This window comes from Fukomys damarensis, unplaced genomic scaffold (assembly GCF_012274545.1).
Source record: "Fukomys damarensis isolate Sample0158 unplaced genomic scaffold, DMR_v1.0_HiC HiC_scaffold_3, whole genome shotgun sequence".
Taxonomy (NCBI): domain Eukaryota; kingdom Metazoa; phylum Chordata; class Mammalia; order Rodentia; family Bathyergidae; genus Fukomys; species Fukomys damarensis.
Genome location: NW_022900915.1, coordinates 19049370 through 19068477, shown reverse-complemented (window position 1 = coordinate 19068477; position 19108 = coordinate 19049370). Strand labels below are relative to the sequence as shown.

Genomic DNA, 19108 nt, shown 5'->3' with positions numbered 1-19108 from the left:
TAAAAAATATATAAAATAAAAAGGCTAGTTCTCTAGAGAAATCAGTACATCAGTGGAATAAAGGTTAAAAGCATAAACATATAACATAAATTATAACAGGGGAAATAAAAGAATTAAAAGATATCACTAAGACTTGTCTAGCTCAAAAAGTAACATTTTAAAAACTGAAATGGATAGTTTTATGAAAATAAAACGTCAAAACTGAGCAAAATGGTATAAAAAGTCTAAACTCGTTCTGCAGAAAATTGTCATCAAAAAGCCTTCTCCAAAATCAGAGTTTCACAAGATTTATAAGGAACAAATAATTTCAAGCTTTGTAAGCCACATACTTGTCCTCTAAACAGGAGATTCAAAGAGCTGAGCCAATGAAAAAATGGAAAGAGAAGCTTGAGAAAAGGTATTATTCTACAGAACTGCAGGATGACTACCAGCCTGTCACTCAACAAGAATTCCACAAGTAAGCATTTGTTGTAACCAGGGTACTGAGACACCATGAAACAGGGATTGAGAATGTGTGATATTTTTAACTGAACCTATACCCTTATGTTGAGATGCCACTTCTTTTTTGTTCCACTTCCTAAGATTAGACCACACTGCCCCATTTGCTTAAAAAGAGACTTTTAACCTTACACTTCTGAATGACAGAAACTTCTATTTATATTTGTTATGTATAACAGATACTGTTCTCCACATAGCTTGAGAGATGTCAGAGCTACAACCAGCCATATAAAAGCACATTTTAGGAGCTTACCATACTATCTTCCCTTACAAGCACTAATAATCTGTCTTTATATATTAAACTATATTGATTCATTCTTTAACAACTTCTAAACTATCTTCTAGACTCTTTTTATATGTTGTGGCAGTGGAGAAGGAATTAGAATACATCAGTTTAAAACTAAACCGAGTGATGAGAAAGTGTTCAGCTCTACAACACTAAGACAAGTGGAGGTAAGGATGTGAAGCAGCAATCATGGAACATGTCCAACAAAGAACTATTCATGTATTACCTAAACTTATTTCAGACTCAACTTTAAAAGCATTAAACAAGCCAGGCATGGTGGTTTAATGACTGTAATACCAGCACTTCAGAGGCTAAAGCAGGAGGTCTGTCATGAGTTCAAGGCCAGCCTAAACTACATATCGAGATCTTGTCTCCAAAAAAGAGGGGGAAGGGCAGGGAGGTAGGGTGGTGCGTAGGCCGTGGACTCAATTCCCAGCACTGCAAAAGAAGGAAGAACAGAACAGTAAACCACCTATCATCAAAGTATCATCAGGGTCAATTATAGTATCAGATGATTTCTAAGAATGAAGTGCCACTGAATGGAACCCAAATTCTATGAATTTAGGGAAGGTAGTTCAGTGGTAGAATGCTTGCCAAGCATGCACAAAGCTCTAGGTTCCAGCACCAAACAAAAACAAAACCCCCAACCTCCCCCACAAAAAACCCCCAATTCACACATTATAATATGCCCTGCTGTATACATACACTAGTACACATAAAGTCCTTTTGAGGTCTATTAGATTCTAGAAATGCGAGGGTATAAAATAATGCTTATATCCCATATAGCAGATCTATTAATAGTTTAATAATTATGTGGAAAAAATTTTCTCAGAGTATATGAAATGCTGGTGTTTTCAAATGCCATATTCTGACTTCCTCTGGCCATGGATAAATGAATAAAGGCTTAGTGTAAACATTATATATGACCCAAGTAAAAGAACCTCCCTCTATTCAGAATTTGAAGTTTCCCGGAAAAAGCCAAAGTGTAAAAGACAGAAGTACATATAGAAGTCTCACTAATAATTTCAAACTGGAACTTTATCTAGCTTCTTAAATAGCACATTTAAAGTTTCCCAAAATAAAGATGAGGGAAGACATACCAGGGTCATAAGAAGTTGCATTTGTAAACTGTAAATAAGTTGTCTAGATGGTGAGAAAGCTGTTATAAGACTGGTATTTGGAAACTTAATTTTTCTAGGCTACATAAGCCCCCTTAAAATATGTGTTCTTTTAGCCCAAGCAGTATCATTTGACTGCAGCACTGAGCTTACAGGAGTGACCTGGATTTTGAAATTTGATTATGTGAATTTTTGTATTTTGTTCTTGAGACAGGGTCTCTCTGTGTTGCCTGGGCTAGGCTGGCCTCAAGGGATTCACCTGCCTCAGTCTCTAGAGTAGCTGTATGCAACAAATAAAAGAACTTTTAAACTACTACCAGTCTTCATTAGGCCAGGCTCTCTCAGAAACTGTAAGTTTTCTTAATAGGATAATTCTTTACAGCAATAAATGCTGACTCTTCTTTCTGCAGCTTATCTCTAATTATCTACAAGATAAGTAGTCAGTGGCTTCTCCCTGCCTTACTGTGCCACCCAAGTCACTCAGTAATACTGTTGTCCAGAGTGGGGTAATTACCACAAGCCTAAAATTAAGAATAGGAAACATGAGAATCTCAACTTTTTTGACACCTACTGGAAAAACATACATTTACAATGACTTAGAACAATGAAGTTCTTTTATTACAAAGTTCTATATACAATGATGTGCCAGACATAGCAATGCAATTATATTAGTGGACATATATATCTATATAATATCGGTATATAGATATACACTTTTGATTTGTACCAAAGTAAAACTACCATAATCTCCCAAATTCTACCACCTACTGCCCAACTCTGATAACATAATACTGTCACAGCATAAGTGCTGCCATGCCCCATTTACCTACTCTACTCACAGCCAAACATTAACGTTGAATAACCAATCACAAAGTAGCTGTTAATTCTAAAATGAAACCAATTAAGCCGATGACTTATAAAAATATGGTACTCAAATAGATTTAGCACTATAAAGAAGGAATATATTATTTAAAGCATTTAAATAGTGCATATGGACATTTCTGCATGTGGTATATAAAACATTCATAAAAAACAATATACAGTGCACATAAAATTGGATGTCATACTCCTATATGGAGACCAAATTAAATGTACACCACATGACGGAAGTCAAATCCAAGTGATACATCTTTTGGCATTTTAGGAATACCCTATGAATAACCTAGCCGTATCAAAACAAAATATACAAAAAAGACTGGATTTAGTGCTTTTTAAATTTTTCCATTACACATTCACTACCATTGGATTGCCACCCCCCTCTAAAAAAGGCATTGCACACACCAGTGAAATGTGAAGTACTAGAAACATTTATTATCAAGCTACTTCATGTGCTTACTTATGGAATAGTGCCAGAAGTTTGAGGTTCATGCTTCCCTCCCCTTATTAAAAATGTTGCAAAATCCCATTTTTTGTATGAAACAAACTTTTAATATTAGCTAGTTAAGAAAACCATGCATGAGTCACTGCATGCAAAACAGGGGCACAGAGGCACTCATCAACCCAAAAGCACCAGGAAAAAAAATTAACACTTTGATTAAGCCCACTGTATTGTTAACACAAATGAAGTCACCATCTCAAAAAAGTGATTAGCAGAATGATATCAAGGGTACCTGAAGAAAAGCCATGCAAAGCCAAGGAAAAAGAGATGCTAACAGTGTACGGCAAGGGACATACCACTACACATACTGTAAATGGCTGCTTTAATAGAATGTGATTAAGCAAAAGGTGGTCTCTTTTAAAGGGTGCTTCACTGTACAAATTTTACTGATTCAAAAAGGAAAAGGAGAAAAAAAAAAAAAGATGCAGCCCCCTGAAGTTCATGTAAAAATGCAGTGGTATAGCCCTTGTTACGAGCAGATTTACTTAGGCATAATGATTACTCTGCCAATTTAGGCCCATTTGATTAAACATAATAATGTGAGCACCATCAGAGTTCCTACATACTGACATGGCTGTTTTCTCACATTATCTGGAGATGGGTAAGGGAGAACAGCCCAGAACCCATTCCAGACAAATATATCATCAGCTGATAAATTATAACTCAGGAACAAACAGTAACTTAAGTCCCATAGGCAGCATGTGTTATGATTCAGTTCTGTGTATGATGTGTGATATATGTTTTCAATAGGTTAAACAAGGTCACTTTTTGGTCATATACCTACTGTAATCTTCATCCAAGCTATGTGACCACTGAACTGTAAAGTTTTGTTAATATTTCACCTGTGAGAAGGTGTCACTTTGGGAATTAAAACAGAAAAGTGTTTCACAGTAGGACTTGTAATCTCAGTTTGATTTTGGTTGTCTAAGAAAACAGAACACAGTTGCATATGTGCACTTCTATAGGTTTTCTTTTAAATTATCAGTCATTCAGTAAGAAAAAGGTAACCGAAGTGTTCAATATGAAGCTTTTCCTCTCAATTTTCTTCAGTAATGGAAAAAAAAAAGGTAATTAACAAAAAGCTTTGTGTTTCCAAAGTTCTTGAAGTTGAAAGGATAAAATTCTAGTCTTTTGCTAATAGATGTGTTGGTAGTACAAAACAATGAAGGAGACTGCATGTTTGCTAAAGGTGAAGAGGACAGTCTGTGGTCAACATGGAACATCACTCAGGCTCCCCAAGAGGGCCAACTTACCCTCCCCTCACTTGCTTAGTGGCACCACAACCAAGTACAAAATGAGATTCTCTGAATGCCTGACAAAATAAGCTCAAGGACCAGTCAAGTACACATGATGATAACATCACGGAATACAAGTGATTTTATGATGTGAATTTTCAAGGAGCATATTTTATATGGATTTTGAAGAATCCTGTTTGCTGATAAGAACTTCAAGAAGCCTAAGCTTAGCTTTAATTTTCTTGTACTCTCTGTATTCCTCAAGCACTGGAACACGATCCTCTTTCTGGGCATTCCTAAGGGAGAAAATAAAATCTGTAATACTCTCTAGAGAGCACCTGGAAAATAGGCTTAGAAATTATTCTGAGACACAGTAATACTAATTATAAATTCAAATAAAAAATTGCTGGACTAATTTTCTTATCCTCAAAGAACATTCCTAAAATAAAATACTATACTCCTATCTTTGATGGGTTTCTCTACTAATAAAGATTAATGCTATACTTCATCAGTGCTCAGTGTGGAAAATCAGAAGTAATCAATTTTAATAAGACATTATTACTAAACTCTGCCAGATCTGTATCTCTTACATGCCAGAAAAACCACACTAAGTCACTACAATTAGTTAACTGTGACTCCAGTGAATTAAGATATGAAAGTAAACCACCTTGTCTGTAACAGAGTAGTCCACTAACTTTATATTAAATGACCAATGCTATTCACTAGCCAAAGCAATAAATCTTTCTAAGCATAATTATAAATGAAATTTTCTTCCAGTAATATAAAGAATGTTGGGTAAGGTGCAGCATATCTGTATCCCAGCACCTGGGAGGCTGAGGGAGAAGGACTGCTGGAGTTCAAGGCCGGCCTGAACTACTCTATCTCAAAAGAAAAAATTTTAAAAACCCAATGGCTGGGATGTAGCTCAGTAGCACAGTGCCTGCTCAGCAATCGTAAGGTCCTAAGTTTGACCGAACCCTGGTACAAAAAAAACCCCACAAAACACCAATAATATAAAGAAATTGAAGGCACTCAGAAAATGCATTTTTGTGTTTCACTGCATTTTAAAACTGTATATGCAAACCTATACAGAAGACTCTCAAAAAAGAGAGAATGAATTTAAACACATTTTAGAATTGTAATGGGGCTATTGGTTTGGTAAAAACCACCTAGTTATACTTGGAAAGCCTTTCTGATAATTTAAATCATTTTTGCCATCATATGAATCGGAAAGTATTTTTCTCCTTTTATTTTATTTAATAAATTTGTTTTTTGGTACCAGGGATTGAACTTAGGACCTTGTGCTTGCCAGGCAGGCACTGCACCACTTGGCTACTTCCCCGGCCCTACTTTTCTTATTTTAAGAGTGTTCCCCGTGCAGTGGTACATTCTTGTAATCCTGGCTACTTTGGGGGCTGAAACAGGAAGATTACAAGTTCAAGGGCATCCTGCATTATACAGTGAGACCCTAACTGAAAAATAATATAAAAGAGTCCCCCAGGGTCAACTATGCACACTAGTAAGATAAAGGCAAATACCAGTGTTTTACAGGACCCACACAGTGGTACCTCAGTTCATTTGATTCTCAAACAGAAGTATTTGGCAAAATTTTGTTTTTGTTTCCAAACTCTCTATCAGGTGACAAACACAATCACAGCCATCTTTCCCACAAATATGGCCATCTTTTCCAAAATTGAAGAACAAATTAAGTTCATGAACCTTGCAAGGTATCATTTGTATTGTCTCACTGTTACACATCTTCAAAATGGGCAGCCTGGGATGACCCAACATGCAGCCAAAGCACAGTGGTCTCACTATAAAAATTAAGAATCCAAACCAGTACTGGGACCTTTCCTAAAAAGAAAAACATCACATTTCATAAGCACTTTTCATGGGTGAGGATGTGGAACGGAGGAACAAAATCATCGTGGGATGCAGATGAGTGGCAGAGTGCTTGTCTAGCACGAGTGAGGTCCCAAAGTTCCCTGCTCAGCATGGGGGAGGGTAGCCCAATGCAACTCAACCAAGACTCTCTAGGACAGTGGTGGCAAACCTATGGCATGCGTGTTGCAGTGAGCTGTCTGTTATTACTGAAAGCTCTAAAAGGTTCGCCATCACAGCCCAAGGACAACACTGAAATTATTTTTTTCGGCAGTACTGGGATTTAACCCAAGAGTCCTCCTTCACTGAGCTATACTCTTTTATGTTTTATTTTGAAACAGGTTCTCGGAGTTGCCCAAGTCAGCTTTGAACTTACAATGCTCCTGCCTCAGCCTCCTGAGTCACCACGCCTGGCCAGCCTTGAAATATTTTATTAGATGCTGTTTACTTTAGCTGTGACTTTTTATTTCCATTAATAGTAGCTGGCCTTTAGCATACAAAGGAACATCATAAAATTTTACTTTCAATGCTAATTTTCTTCAATGCTGTAACTTATTTCTAATCCACTGCATACCACTCTTTTAACTTATAAGCATTTTGGAGCTAGTAGAGACAGATGACTATTCTGTGATGCTCAACAAACCTTCCATTTTGTTGATAAAATGCTTCTTCAAATTCCCGTAATGTTTTACGTAGTTTCTTTTTTTCAGCTCTGGCTTTCCAAAGTTGTTCCAGTAATTCAGGCCTAAAATTCAAATGGAAGAAAACATTACTGAAAAGACAAAGCTGATTTGTTATATTCTTAATAGCAGTTCTAGTTCTGGCTCAAGTAAAAATCAGGTGGGGAACTTATGCAGCAAATCAATGCCTAAGCTCTACCCCAAATCAGTTAAATCAGAATAGCTGATAATAGGGCTCAGCATCAGCACTTAAAAAAAAATCTTAGCTGGGCTTGGTGGTGCACAGCTAGAATCCCAGCACTTTAGAGGGTGAGGCAGGAAGACCGCAAGTTTTGGCCCAGCCGGGGCAACTTATTGAGAATGTCTCAAAAAAAAAAAAAAAGAAAAAGAAAAAAAAAATGTAGGTATGATGTACCCCTGGCTTCAATCCCTAGTATGGAGGGTGTTCTCCTACTTGTTTGCAAAGTGAAGTCAGGGTTGAGAACCCCTGACATAAACCATAGTCTCTAGAAGAGGGTGAGATATAGAACAAAACACCGATCAACCCTAAGATAAGTTCTTATACTGTTATAAATACAATACAGGATTTCATTTTTTAAAATTTGAAACATTATAGTCAATAAAGAAAATGACAACATGCATTTGTAAACTGCACTTTATAAGGGAGTATACCTTGATTCCTTTTTTTTTTTTTTTTTTTTTTTTTTTTTGTTACCGGGGATCAAACTCAGTACCTTGCACTTATATGTCAGGCACTGTGCCACTGAGCTACATCCCTGGAGCCATCCCTTATATTAATCCTTCCAAATGTTCAATTACTTAATACAGAATTTCTTGGCATTTAAATTTTGTTATACAACGACGCTAAAATCACAAACCAGCATACATACATAGAAGCTGCTCGAGTACTTGACAATCGGAGATCCAGAGCCAGTTTTTGACTTTCTTCAATATCAGATTCTGAGTTTTCCAATGAAGACTGTGCCTGTATAGCTGTTTTCAAGATATCATTTAATTCAGAGGACAGACTAATACCATCTTCTTCTTCTTCTTCCTAAAAACACACCCAAATAGAAAATCAAATAACCCTGACTTGCAACTTTTCCTTTGGGGAAAAAAATTAAGAGAATGTGCTCTCTAAAGGATTACCTTGATTTCTTCAAAGAAATGTGCAGTTTCTCCTTCTATGATTGGCTGTAGCATCTGAACTCTTCTTTTGGTGGAGGGAGATCCCTGTTAACCAATAATACATTTTACATTAAAGTATTACTCAAGCTTCCCTTCTTTGTTATAGAGGAACTTTATTTTCAAAATCTTTTTTTTTTTTTTTTACCAGAGATTGAACTCAGGTCCTTGCGCTTGCAAGGCAGGCCACCGAACCACTGAGCTAAATCCCCGGCCCTATGTTCAAAATCTTAAACGTTAAAAAAAAAAAAAAAAATGGGACTGAGGATTTCTCTCAGTGGTGCCATGCCTGCCTGGCAAGCACAAGGTCCTGAGTTCAATCCCAGGTACAAAAACAGAACAAAGAAACAAACTCAAAATCTTAAACATATGCTTTTAATTACTTTAGAAATTCCTTAATATGTCTGTTTTATTTCTTTATATTTATGCATAAGTGACAAATAATTTATGTCTAGAAAAGCCTAAAATATAATGAAAGAAAAGGGAGGGAAGGGGAAATAAAAAGAATGTGTTATGTAAATGTACCAACTCCCCACAGTGAATGTAAATCACTATGTGCTACAAACATATAGTAATAAATTTTTTTTTTTAATGTACAGTTCTGTAACCACTATCTAATTCTAGAGTATTTCATCACTCCAAAAGAAATCCTGTGCTCCTGGGTGTGGCGGTACACATCTAATCCCAGGATTCTTGGAGGGTGAGGACATGAGGATCACAAGTTTGAGTTCAGCATGGGCAATTTAGTAAAATCCCGTCTCAGAAAAAAATAAATTTAAAAAGGGGCTGAGGAGGTAGCTCAGTGTGAAAGCTGTAGGTGCAATTTCCAGAACTGAAAATAAAACAAGGCAAAACAAAACACTTCTGTCCACTAGCTGCCACTCATGTGCATTCTCCACCATCCCTCAGTAAAGGCTAATCTATATTTTGCCTTTATGGGCTTGCCCATATATATTTCATATAAATATACACTATTAGGTCTTCTGTGTCTAGCTTCTTTCACTCAGCATGATGTTTTCTAGGCATATTCATACCTTAGCATATATGTATCCATACTTCATTCCTCATTGCTGAACAATATTCCAGTGTATGGATATATCGTATTTTATTTATTCATCAGCTGACAGACACTTCCTAACTATTATGGATAATACTGCTGTAAACACTTGTGTACAAATTTTTGTGTGGACATATGTTTCCACCTTTCTTGGGTATTTACCTGGGGCAGGAGCTGCTCCGGCACACAGTAACTCTAATTTTAACTTTTTGAAGAACTGCTCAAAAACGGCTGTATCACTTTGCATTCCCACCAAAAATATTATGAGGACCCCAATGTATCCACGTCCCCACCAACATTGTTTGTCTTACTCAATATAGTCAAGAGTCTCATAATTTTACATTTAGGTCATTTATCCCTTTAGAGTTAGCTTTTATCTGTGGTATGAGGTATAGTTGTATTTGGATATCCAGTTGTCCTAGTACCAAGTGTTGAAAAACTGTTCTAGCCAGGCATGGTGACACACACCTATAATCCCAGAATTTAGGAGGCTGAGGTAGGAGGATTGAAACAAGTTCAAGGCCAGCCTGAACTACATAGTGAGTCCCTGTTTCAAAAAACAAATAAAAACTCAGTTGATTTTAAAAATGAATTCTATTAACAGCCAATTTAAAGTGCTCAGAAGGTGAATATAAGTCTAGTACTGAGTAATAAGAGAAAAGGAAACCCTCCTCAATGTGTACAGTCTGAAAGCTGAAACAAACTCTGGTGAATGAGCTCCTAGGAAATAACGCAGAATGAGCTACCGGCTTTTTCCTACTGTGCCACGGAGAAATGTTTACACACCAATGGTTAATTAGAAAACAGAACTTGATTTGCATGTAAGTACTGTAGTTTTTTCTTTAAAATAATGTATACCAGGCTGGGGATTTATTTAGCTCAGTGGTTCTGCCGCCTGCCTCGCAAGGACCTGAGTTCAATCCCTGCTACCAAAAAATAATGATAAAATAATGTACACAAAGCCTGGTGTGGTGGTGCATGCCTGTAGTCCCAGCTATTCAAGGGGCTGAAGTAGAAGCACACAAGTTCAAGACCAGCCTGGGCAACATAATAAAACCCCTTATCAAGAAAACAAATAAATGAAATAAAAACAAAAACTAATATGGATAAGCACTATTTTAATAGACTGTGTCCCATTAAAGAAGACAAACTTGTTCTGAAAAATCCATTTATGTTACAATGCAACTGGATGATCATCATCATGGCCATCACAAAACTGAGGTATTTTCAAAGACATGAATTGAAATGGGAACAGACTAGGCAAGTTTGAACTTTTCGTTCTACTTCCATCACTTACGAAGTAGGTAACGTGGGCATAAACCACCTAAACCACAATTTTGTTCCCTGGGAAATGAAATTATCCTATTCTACCTCCTGTGATTTTGTCAGGATTTAATCATACAAGCATACATAAAAATGCTTACTAAACTGCCTGGAAATAATTGTAGGCACTTCTTAGTTTTCTATTCTTTTAAAATCAGCCTCTATTTGCCATTACCATTCTTTCTATCTTAGCTACGTATTTCTCCAATATGCCACCAAAATATTTGGGGGTGGAACCAACTACATCTTTAAAATAAACTAGAGAAACATTGCTTATTTTACTTACAAGGAGAGGAGTGATGCTAGCTCTTGTCAGCATCTGTTTTACAAGCCTGTATCTATCATAGAGAGGTTTAACAATGTGCCTTTCTTCCCTTGTCACCTGAAGCCAAAGAAAAAGGGAAGTCACCTAGTCATTAAAACTAACATTAAAAGTAATATGACCCCCCAATTTAAAAGTTTATATGTAATAAGTAGGTAATCTCTCAAATGTAGGAAACAATGTATAAAACAACTTTGAAGAATATAGGCCATAAGAGTGATCGATTCTCTTTTCTTCTTGAAGATAGAAAATCAAATCTTTTTAGCAAGAGAAACATTACCGGCCTTCCATGTTGACTTTCATAGTAAAGAAGACTTTTCTGGAGTGAAGTTTTCTCTTCTACCAAATGATCTTTTGTCATTTTCTAGAATGAGGGGAGAAAAAAATATTGCCATCATCATTAGCACTCTTTCTCCTACAATGTAAGTAAATACAAACTACTATCATCAGATTATCAAAGGCTAACAATGCCTTCTTAGGGATTTGCAAGCAGTATTTTTCAGTCTCCCATGGTATTTGGTCTTCTAATATGTTGGTGTCAACCTCCTTTGATAGCCTGATTTATATTTTATTGAAGTTAGGAATATTGGCTTGGGTAAATTACTTAACATCTTCACGTTCAACATGCTATAGGAATACTTCGTTCTACCTCAAAGGGCTTCAATGAAGACTAAATTTACAACAGATTTGTTATTTTACTTAAAAGTTTCACACGTCACACAGATTGTACAAAAATACTCCCCAGACATGCAAAGGTTTCATAACTCAATACGCCCCCTAAGCTACTAAGAAAATCTTGCAGCAGTGAAATGGAAAGATTCTAGAAAAAGTTTAACAATGAAAGCTTAGCAATGTCAATTTGTGACTTTACACTTCTCTATGACCTATTTCTTTTCATTTGTGGTGGTATATTCTCTATACACCAAATATATGTATCATATCATTTAGAATTCTAAATGACTTAGTGGGAAAAACTTCTCAAATTTATTTGTCCACAGACCCCTTCCCTTTATCCCATAGGATCACCTATTACCATCTCAATGAACCAATGCTCCACAGAATATCCTTCAACTATATCAAACTCTACTTATTTCTAGGATTGGCTAATACTACTTTATCTCTCAGCAGAGTGAAATTAGAGAGTAAAAGAATTCCTTGTACAGTTATCTTCCTGTAACAAATATATAAAATATATTATGCAGTAGACGATAGCTAAGGGTAGACTCTGTAAAACATTGCGAATTCAACCACAAGCCTGAACCTAAGGTAATTAATTTGTGTAAAGCTAATCCCAATGAGACCACATAGAAATTGTTCCAACAAGAAAAAGCAAAATCAAAGTTATGGGGAGGGGGATATACAAGAAAGACTAATGCAACTCATTCAAAAGAGAGAAAGACTTCAGTAATTTTTTAGGACTTCAATATTTAATCATGAGAGCGGTATACTCTGTGTCTAGATAAGAATGTATAAACTCACCATTACCTGGATAAAAGTTCACCTGAAATTGCTCACCTTCTCACTCCCCTGGTAAATCTCATCTGATACATGATTTGGGTTCCCAGTGCTTTGATTGGCACTGCCTTAGGCACAGGCTTTACCAACTAATAATTCCTCAAAACAATTTAATTCATTGGGCTGGGGATGTAGCTTAATGGTATGGTGCTCATGTAGTGTACATAAAGCCAAACAAGCCTTGTGTTTTAATTCCTAGCACCACCAAAAAAGAGAGAAAAAGCTCAAACAATAACAAAAGCTTCATTGAATTGTTTTAACAAATCAAGTTAATGTTTTTTAACAGACACAGTCGTATCTATGCACATCACAGGGTTGTTGAAAGGGCTGAGTGGCAGAATGTACATAAAGTAACCTGTCAAAGTCTGGCATAAGCTAAGCGCTCAGTATACATAACTACCAGATTCAAACAGCTCTGTTTCAAGCTCTTTACATATTTACATATTCATCTTGTCAACTACCTCATGTAAAAGAACTAGTCAGTACACTAGCATTTTTCTTTCATTATGACTCAATGCCTGAAAGATTTGGCACATAATTCTGGTATGTTGAGAAAAACACATTTCTGCATATGCAAACAGGCCAGTCACGTTTCCTAGACATCTCTACCCTGCTAGAGTAACCATTTTGTTTCAGGGATTTTAAAAGCTGACCAGGGCAACAATCTTAGTCCAACATTACCTTGATATCTTCTGGAAGACATCTCTCAACACGTTTTTCCTTCAGTTTTTTCAGAATAAATTCAAGAGTTGCTTCCTTAGACAATTTTTTCTCCTTCTGAATGGTTCTGGATTCATCCTCACTTGTTTCACCTTCATGGTCTAGAGAAGAGCCGAAACTTTTTGGAAGAGTGTTACTCCGTGGACGGGTCTGAGGTACAAACTCTCCATCAGAGCTTTTGGGTTTTGCATCTAAATTTCATAAAAAAGAAGACAGATAAATAATAGTAATTTTAGCAAGTATATATTAACAGTACCACAGGCTCCAATATTTTAAAGTCACATAAAACATTTAAATTAAGCAAGAGAGCTATTCTAGTCAGTCAATAATCACAGAATACCTGCAATGGAAGACCCAGATGAACAGTGGAGATACAGCAGTAAACAAAACAGACATTTGTTCTGTTCTAATGCAGCACATAGTGAGGGGAGGAAAACCAACAATCAAATAATCAGATAAATAAATGAAGTAATTTCAACTAACAGAACCTATGAAAATTCATCCTGTCCACAACAGGATGGAGTCACAGTGCCAGAAGGATACTTTGTAGAGAGCAACTTCATTAGATGAGACTGACAAGGGCTTTTAGTTATTAGCTAGCTGAATATAGAAGGATAAAGAGCTGGCCTAGCATTAGATTTACGGGGAAAGCATTCATTTACAATTAAGACAACTGCCCATGCAAAACCCTAAAGCTTTGTATGTCTGAGGAATAGAAAATGAGAGACTAAAGTACGGGGAGAGTATGCAAGGCCTTGAAACCATAGTAAAGAGCTTGCAAACTGGGGCCACTGCATCCCCTCTTGCATGGTGGCCTTGCATCCTCATGCTGTAAGGTGTGCTTCTTTTCCTACTTTTACTTGACCCAAACTCACTCTGCAGAGCCTGTTTCTTTTCCTTTATTCAATAAAACTCGCTATTGTTAAAAAATTTTTTGGAAAATGGAAAGGAAAGCTCACTGAAAGACTTCCACAAGAGAGTAACAAAATTCTTTAGAAGGTAATTCTAAGCTGTGTATGATGGCACAAGCTTGTGATCTCAGCACTCAGGAGACTGAGGTGAGAGGACTGGTATTAGTATGAGGCCACACAATGAGGTCAAGACCAGCCTAAACTACATAGTGAGACCTTGTCTCAAAAAAAGAAAAGAAAAAGAAGAGGAGGGAGGAGGTGGAGGGAGAAAGAAAGAGAGGGGAGGGAGGGAGGGGAGAAGGAGGAGAAAATTCTCAGATGGACCACAGGACAGTAAGAGTGGAAGAAAATTGAGAAATCAGGAGGCTAATGTTAATCAATGATAACCGATACCTGGAAAATGGCATTTAAACAAGGAAATGCTTAACAGAACTGTAGAGGAAAATAATCTAAAACAGTTAAAAGACATTCTCTTACAATACATAATTCCACAATGGGAGTGTTTGAGTAGTTGATACTGAAGATACTAAAAATTTTATTAAATAAATTCAAATAAATCAGTGATGATCCAAATTATAAACCTGTGCTAGGAAAAGATAATTGCTGAAGTAATAATTATCAAAAAACATATTCATGGGCCGGGGATTTAGCTCAGTAGTGCATGCCTGCCTTGTAAGCACAAGGTCCTGAGTTCAATCTGTAGTATGACAAACAAACAAAACAAAACAACACAACATATATACTATATATGCTCAAAAGTATACTTTAAAAACTACTACACTAAGCACCAGGCTGACATCTAAAAGTTCAATACCTAGTTTATGATTCAAGACTTCAAATTTAGTCTTTGGACTGTCAACAAGTCACTATGACTACTTCTCCCCCTCCCCACCCTGTGCCAGACACAGGGTTTCTCACATGATAGACACGTCCTCTACCCCTGTGCTACAATCACAGATTTGGACTATGTAATCTTAGTCTCAGATAAATAACTCATCAAAAATGTTAATGAAATACCTACCCCAAACCAAAATTACTTAATATCTGGAGTATATTTCAGATAACCTATAAATATCAGTTTACCTATAAATATATGATCTAGGATATCTGTCAAAAAATATAAATAAAAACAAAGGAAAGACATTGAAAAAATGTAAGAGTACTATGAACTTCTCGTTTCTTAGTATATAGTTTTGTCTTTGACTGCAAAAGAGCAAAAAGAAACTTTTTGTTTGTTTATTTTTTGTTTTTTTGGTACCTGGGATCGAACTCAAGACCTTGCATTTTCCAGGCAGGTAAATCTCTGCCCCTTTTTATTTGTTTTGTTTTTTTTTTTGGGGGGGTACTGGAGATTGAACTCAGGAATTGTGCTTGCAAGGCAAGCAGCAATACCACTGAGCTAAATCCCTGGCCCCTTTTTGTGTTTGTTTGTTTGTTTTTTGAACTGGGATCAAGATCAGGACCTTGCACTTGTGAGGCAGGCTGCGGCATCACTTAGCTAAATCCCAGCCCCTTGTTTGTTTTTTTAGACAGGGTCTCACTATGGAATTCAGGCTGTCCTTAAACTCTTGCAGCAATCCTCCTGCCTCAGACTCCCAAATGCTATGATTACAGGCATGTGCATCATGCCCAGCCAAAGGAAAATTTTTTATTTCTGCCCCAAATTTCCAAGATTCAAAATAAGTAATAATTGGGTCAATAAAACTATTAATAATGTTTAAAAATTATCAAAAATTATAACTATAATTCTCCAAGATTACATAAAGAACATTTTATTTTTTCATTTAAAGATCTGCTTGAATTATATTTTCATAGATTCCAGGAAGAACAACATTGCAGTTAATGTTACAAAAAAAGAAAGCGGGACCTCAGAGCAAGCAATTAAAAAACAATTCATGCCGGGTGTGGTGGTGCACACCTGTAATCCCAGCACTTGGGAGGCTGAGGCAGGAGGACTGCTGTGAGTTTGAGACCAGCCTGGGCTACATAGTGAGTTCCAGGTCAGTCTCACTACACAGTGAGACCCTGTCTCAAAAAACCAAAAAAAAAAAAAAAAAAAAAAAAAAAAAAAAAAAAAAAAAAAACGGATTCACAGTGTAAATAATGTATGTCAGTAATAAAGAACATTTTAAAAATAACAATACATTACAAAATGGTACTTTTTATACCTTTAATTTGCTTCCGCAGTTTGGTAAGCTCTGTCATCCATTTTAATACCTTTGGGTTGGCTGCAATATCACTATAGGAGGGCTGAAAAATTATGGAACAGAATCAATGACCTTGTTGTGGTAATCAATGGCTATATTATACCTAGATAGTACTTCATGATTCTCAAAGCATAGATTCAAGCCTCATTTTAAATAGGCAGAACATTAAGGAAAAGCTCTCCCAGAGCAAGGTCAGAAAACTAGCAAATTTGAACATGGGTCTTTTGTCTTCAAATATAGGACTGTCTGTACTTCACATACTCTAATTATTAAAATACATATTTTCTTTCTCTCATACTCCTCTTATTTCTTCCTTATTCTACCTGGTACCTGTGATCTTTGGCAGAGAAAATAAATAGCAGCAATAGGATTTGTCAATGTAAAGAATTTGTTTTAAAAGCTAACAGCTACTTGTTAATGGTGCAAAGGCAAGAATAGTGGCCTAGAAATCAAAAGATTAAGGATCTATTTGCTCTTAGATCTCTATGACCAATCTCTCTCGGGCATCTTAGATTTATTATTGTCCTAAAGAAAGAGGAGAACAAATGCTCTCCAAAGATCTTCCTCCCGCTTTTAATATTAGACCTAGTTTAATTTGGACAATGTTACAAATTTACCTTGCTATTCTTTTCCCTTTCAAATTGCTCCTCAAATTGTCTGATTTTTTTCTGAAGTTTCTTGACCAACTGATAAGGTGTTCTGTCTTCTCTTTTTTCATCTTTTGAACTAAAGGATGATCTTCGAATCCTGAATTAAAATAACAGGCCAACATTATGTGTTAAATTTTGAAGTATCAATACCATATTTGGCCAGGCGTTATGGTGTATGCCTATAATCCCAGCACTGAAGAGGCTGAGGCAGAAGGATCTTATGATCTCGAGGCCAGCCTGAATTACAAAGCAAGACCCTGTCTTAATAAAAACAAAAAAACAAAAAAACCACAAGGGCCAGGGACTAGTCCAGTGGTGCCACCACCTGCCTCGCAAGTGCAAGGTCCTGAATTTGATCCCTGGTACAAAAAAAAAAAAAAAAAAGAAAGAAAGAAAGAAAGAAACCAACAACAGCAAAACCCCCCAAAAAACAAAACAACCGTATCTTTCATTGCCCCATTACAACAATATCACTAGTTAAGTATAATACCTTGAAACTGAAGTTAATGCCCTACCACTGAAGAACAGCTAGTAAAAAAAAAATTACATTGTTTCAGACTACAAAACTAACACAAGTGGTAAGGAAAAGAGTTTGGAATCATTTAAAAATTTGTTTGGCAATGATGAATGTAACTGTACTGTATACCCAAAATGTACCAATAAACTCAATGAGGAAAAAAAATAAATAAATAATAAAAATTTGTTTGGACAAAGGCAAAAAATTAACACATCTAGAATATCAGAGCTCTTTTATATGTTTAAACTGCACAGAAAAATTTTAAAATCAGTATTAATTTTAAGACCTGGGTACATGATAAGAGCTATCTCCCCCCTACCTCTTGTTAAAGTACATAAAATTCATATACCTAGCATACGAAAGTGCTTTGGATGAGGAACTCAGCGTTTCTGGATCATGTAGGAAACGCTGGCTTTGCCCAAAATCTAAGCTGCGATGTGATAATACTGGAGGACAGTCCTCTTCCAGGGGATGATGATTCATTCTTCCAGCTTGTGGAGACAGCTGAGCTTCTCCAGACTCAGAGTCTTCCTGCCAAGACTTAAATGCAGGAAACGGCTCTGTAAACAAACACACAGAATAGTACCATGGGTCTCTGGATTTAAAATGGGAAAAGTTCACAAAATATCAGCCATATATTCTTTAAATCCTACCATTATGTAGTGGGGTTCACATATTTGTTACACATTTTTTGAAAGCAAAAAAAAGATACTAGGATCTTTATAATCATCATAATGCTTATTTATTTATTTATATTTAAAATTATCCAAGCTTCTTTAAGCCAGAATTCTACTCTCATAGGAGATATTAACTTCAAATTTCTGAACCCAGTGGCAAAGCAAAAAAAGACACTGTCAAGCTCTTTAAAATTAAATTATAAAACTGTTATTTCATCTAATTCTAACTTAATATTCTGAAGGTATTATATAGAAAAATTTTTTTCATACATGAAGGAGAGACCTATTTGTGTTTGGGTTCTCTAGAGAACTACTTTTCAAGTAGAACAATATGTCTATTTAGAAAAGACTCGACAGTCCTTAGTAATTTAACTATATAGTCAAATGTTTCCCAGTGAATAAACTGTCCCTCACAATCAGGCAGCTATGGTTTAAATGTGGGCACTCTTCCCCGTGCTACACAGGACAAAAATGGAGCGGACTCCAAAAGAATTCTAACATTTCCAAAGGAGGATCTAACTGACTGCTAGCACTTCAACTCTAATATTAAACTGATGGTTTTCTTCAGTTTGGGAATCTTATGTATTATATATATTTTAATAACACAGCAGTATAAAGGAGACAAACCTTTACAGCAGTAGTCTTAAGCACATTTACTCATGGAGTTAGCCTATGCGCTTTCAAATAAAACCATGTTAATGTAACTGATGTGGTTGTACAAGATTGATTACATACAGAACATATACAGGTCATACACAAAATCCACAAATATACTCCAAATACAAAATTAAGTATAGCTGGAATATAGGGGAGGAGGAGAAAAAACAGAGAAAACCAACAGCTTTCCCATCTACTCATTAGTTTTATGTATAACTAAAATTTAAAACTATGATGCTACTTTTTATTAACAATAGCAAAAATAAAAAGATGGCTTGACAGTGTCAAAAT

At 36.1% G+C, this 19108-nt stretch overlaps 2 protein-coding genes across 9 annotated transcripts in view; one reads left to right on the top strand and one right to left on the bottom strand.

Moving 5' to 3' along the window:
* The window catches only part of Pkd2l2 (polycystin 2 like 2, transient receptor potential cation channel), a 24535-nt gene extending 23424 nt beyond the window's left edge, over positions 1 to 1111 (top strand). The window contains exons 8-9 of the mRNA XM_033765620.1: positions 322 to 457; positions 844 to 1111. Coding sequence (XP_033621511.1) covers positions 322 to 457; positions 844 to 940 — 233 coding nt within the window. The 3' untranslated portion in view covers positions 941 to 1111. The remainder of the gene's footprint in view (positions 1 to 321; positions 458 to 843) is intronic.
* Positions 1112 to 1119: 8 nt separating this feature from the next.
* Fam13b (family with sequence similarity 13 member B) overlaps positions 1120 to 19108 on the bottom strand; it is a 97635-nt gene continuing 79646 nt past the window's right edge. For 7 of the 8 annotated variants that reach the window (XM_010613750.3, XM_033767335.1, XM_033767344.1 and 4 more), the window contains 10 exons: positions 17833 to 18043; positions 16934 to 17063; positions 16278 to 16359; positions 13160 to 13389; positions 11244 to 11327; positions 10928 to 11023; positions 8226 to 8309; positions 7967 to 8130; positions 7040 to 7141; positions 1120 to 4811 (listed from right to left, as the gene is read on the bottom strand). In XM_010613750.3, the coding sequence (XP_010612052.1) occupies positions 4688 to 4811; positions 7040 to 7141; positions 7967 to 8130; positions 8226 to 8309; positions 10928 to 11023; positions 11244 to 11327; positions 13160 to 13389; positions 16278 to 16359; positions 16934 to 17063; positions 17833 to 18043 (1307 nt within the window). In that variant the 3' untranslated portion in view covers positions 1120 to 4687. The remainder of the gene's footprint in view (positions 4812 to 7039; positions 7142 to 7966; positions 8131 to 8225; positions 8310 to 10927; positions 11024 to 11243; positions 11328 to 13159; positions 13390 to 16277; positions 16360 to 16933; positions 17064 to 17832; positions 18044 to 19108) is intronic. The other variant, XM_033767341.1, reaches the window with a different exon arrangement.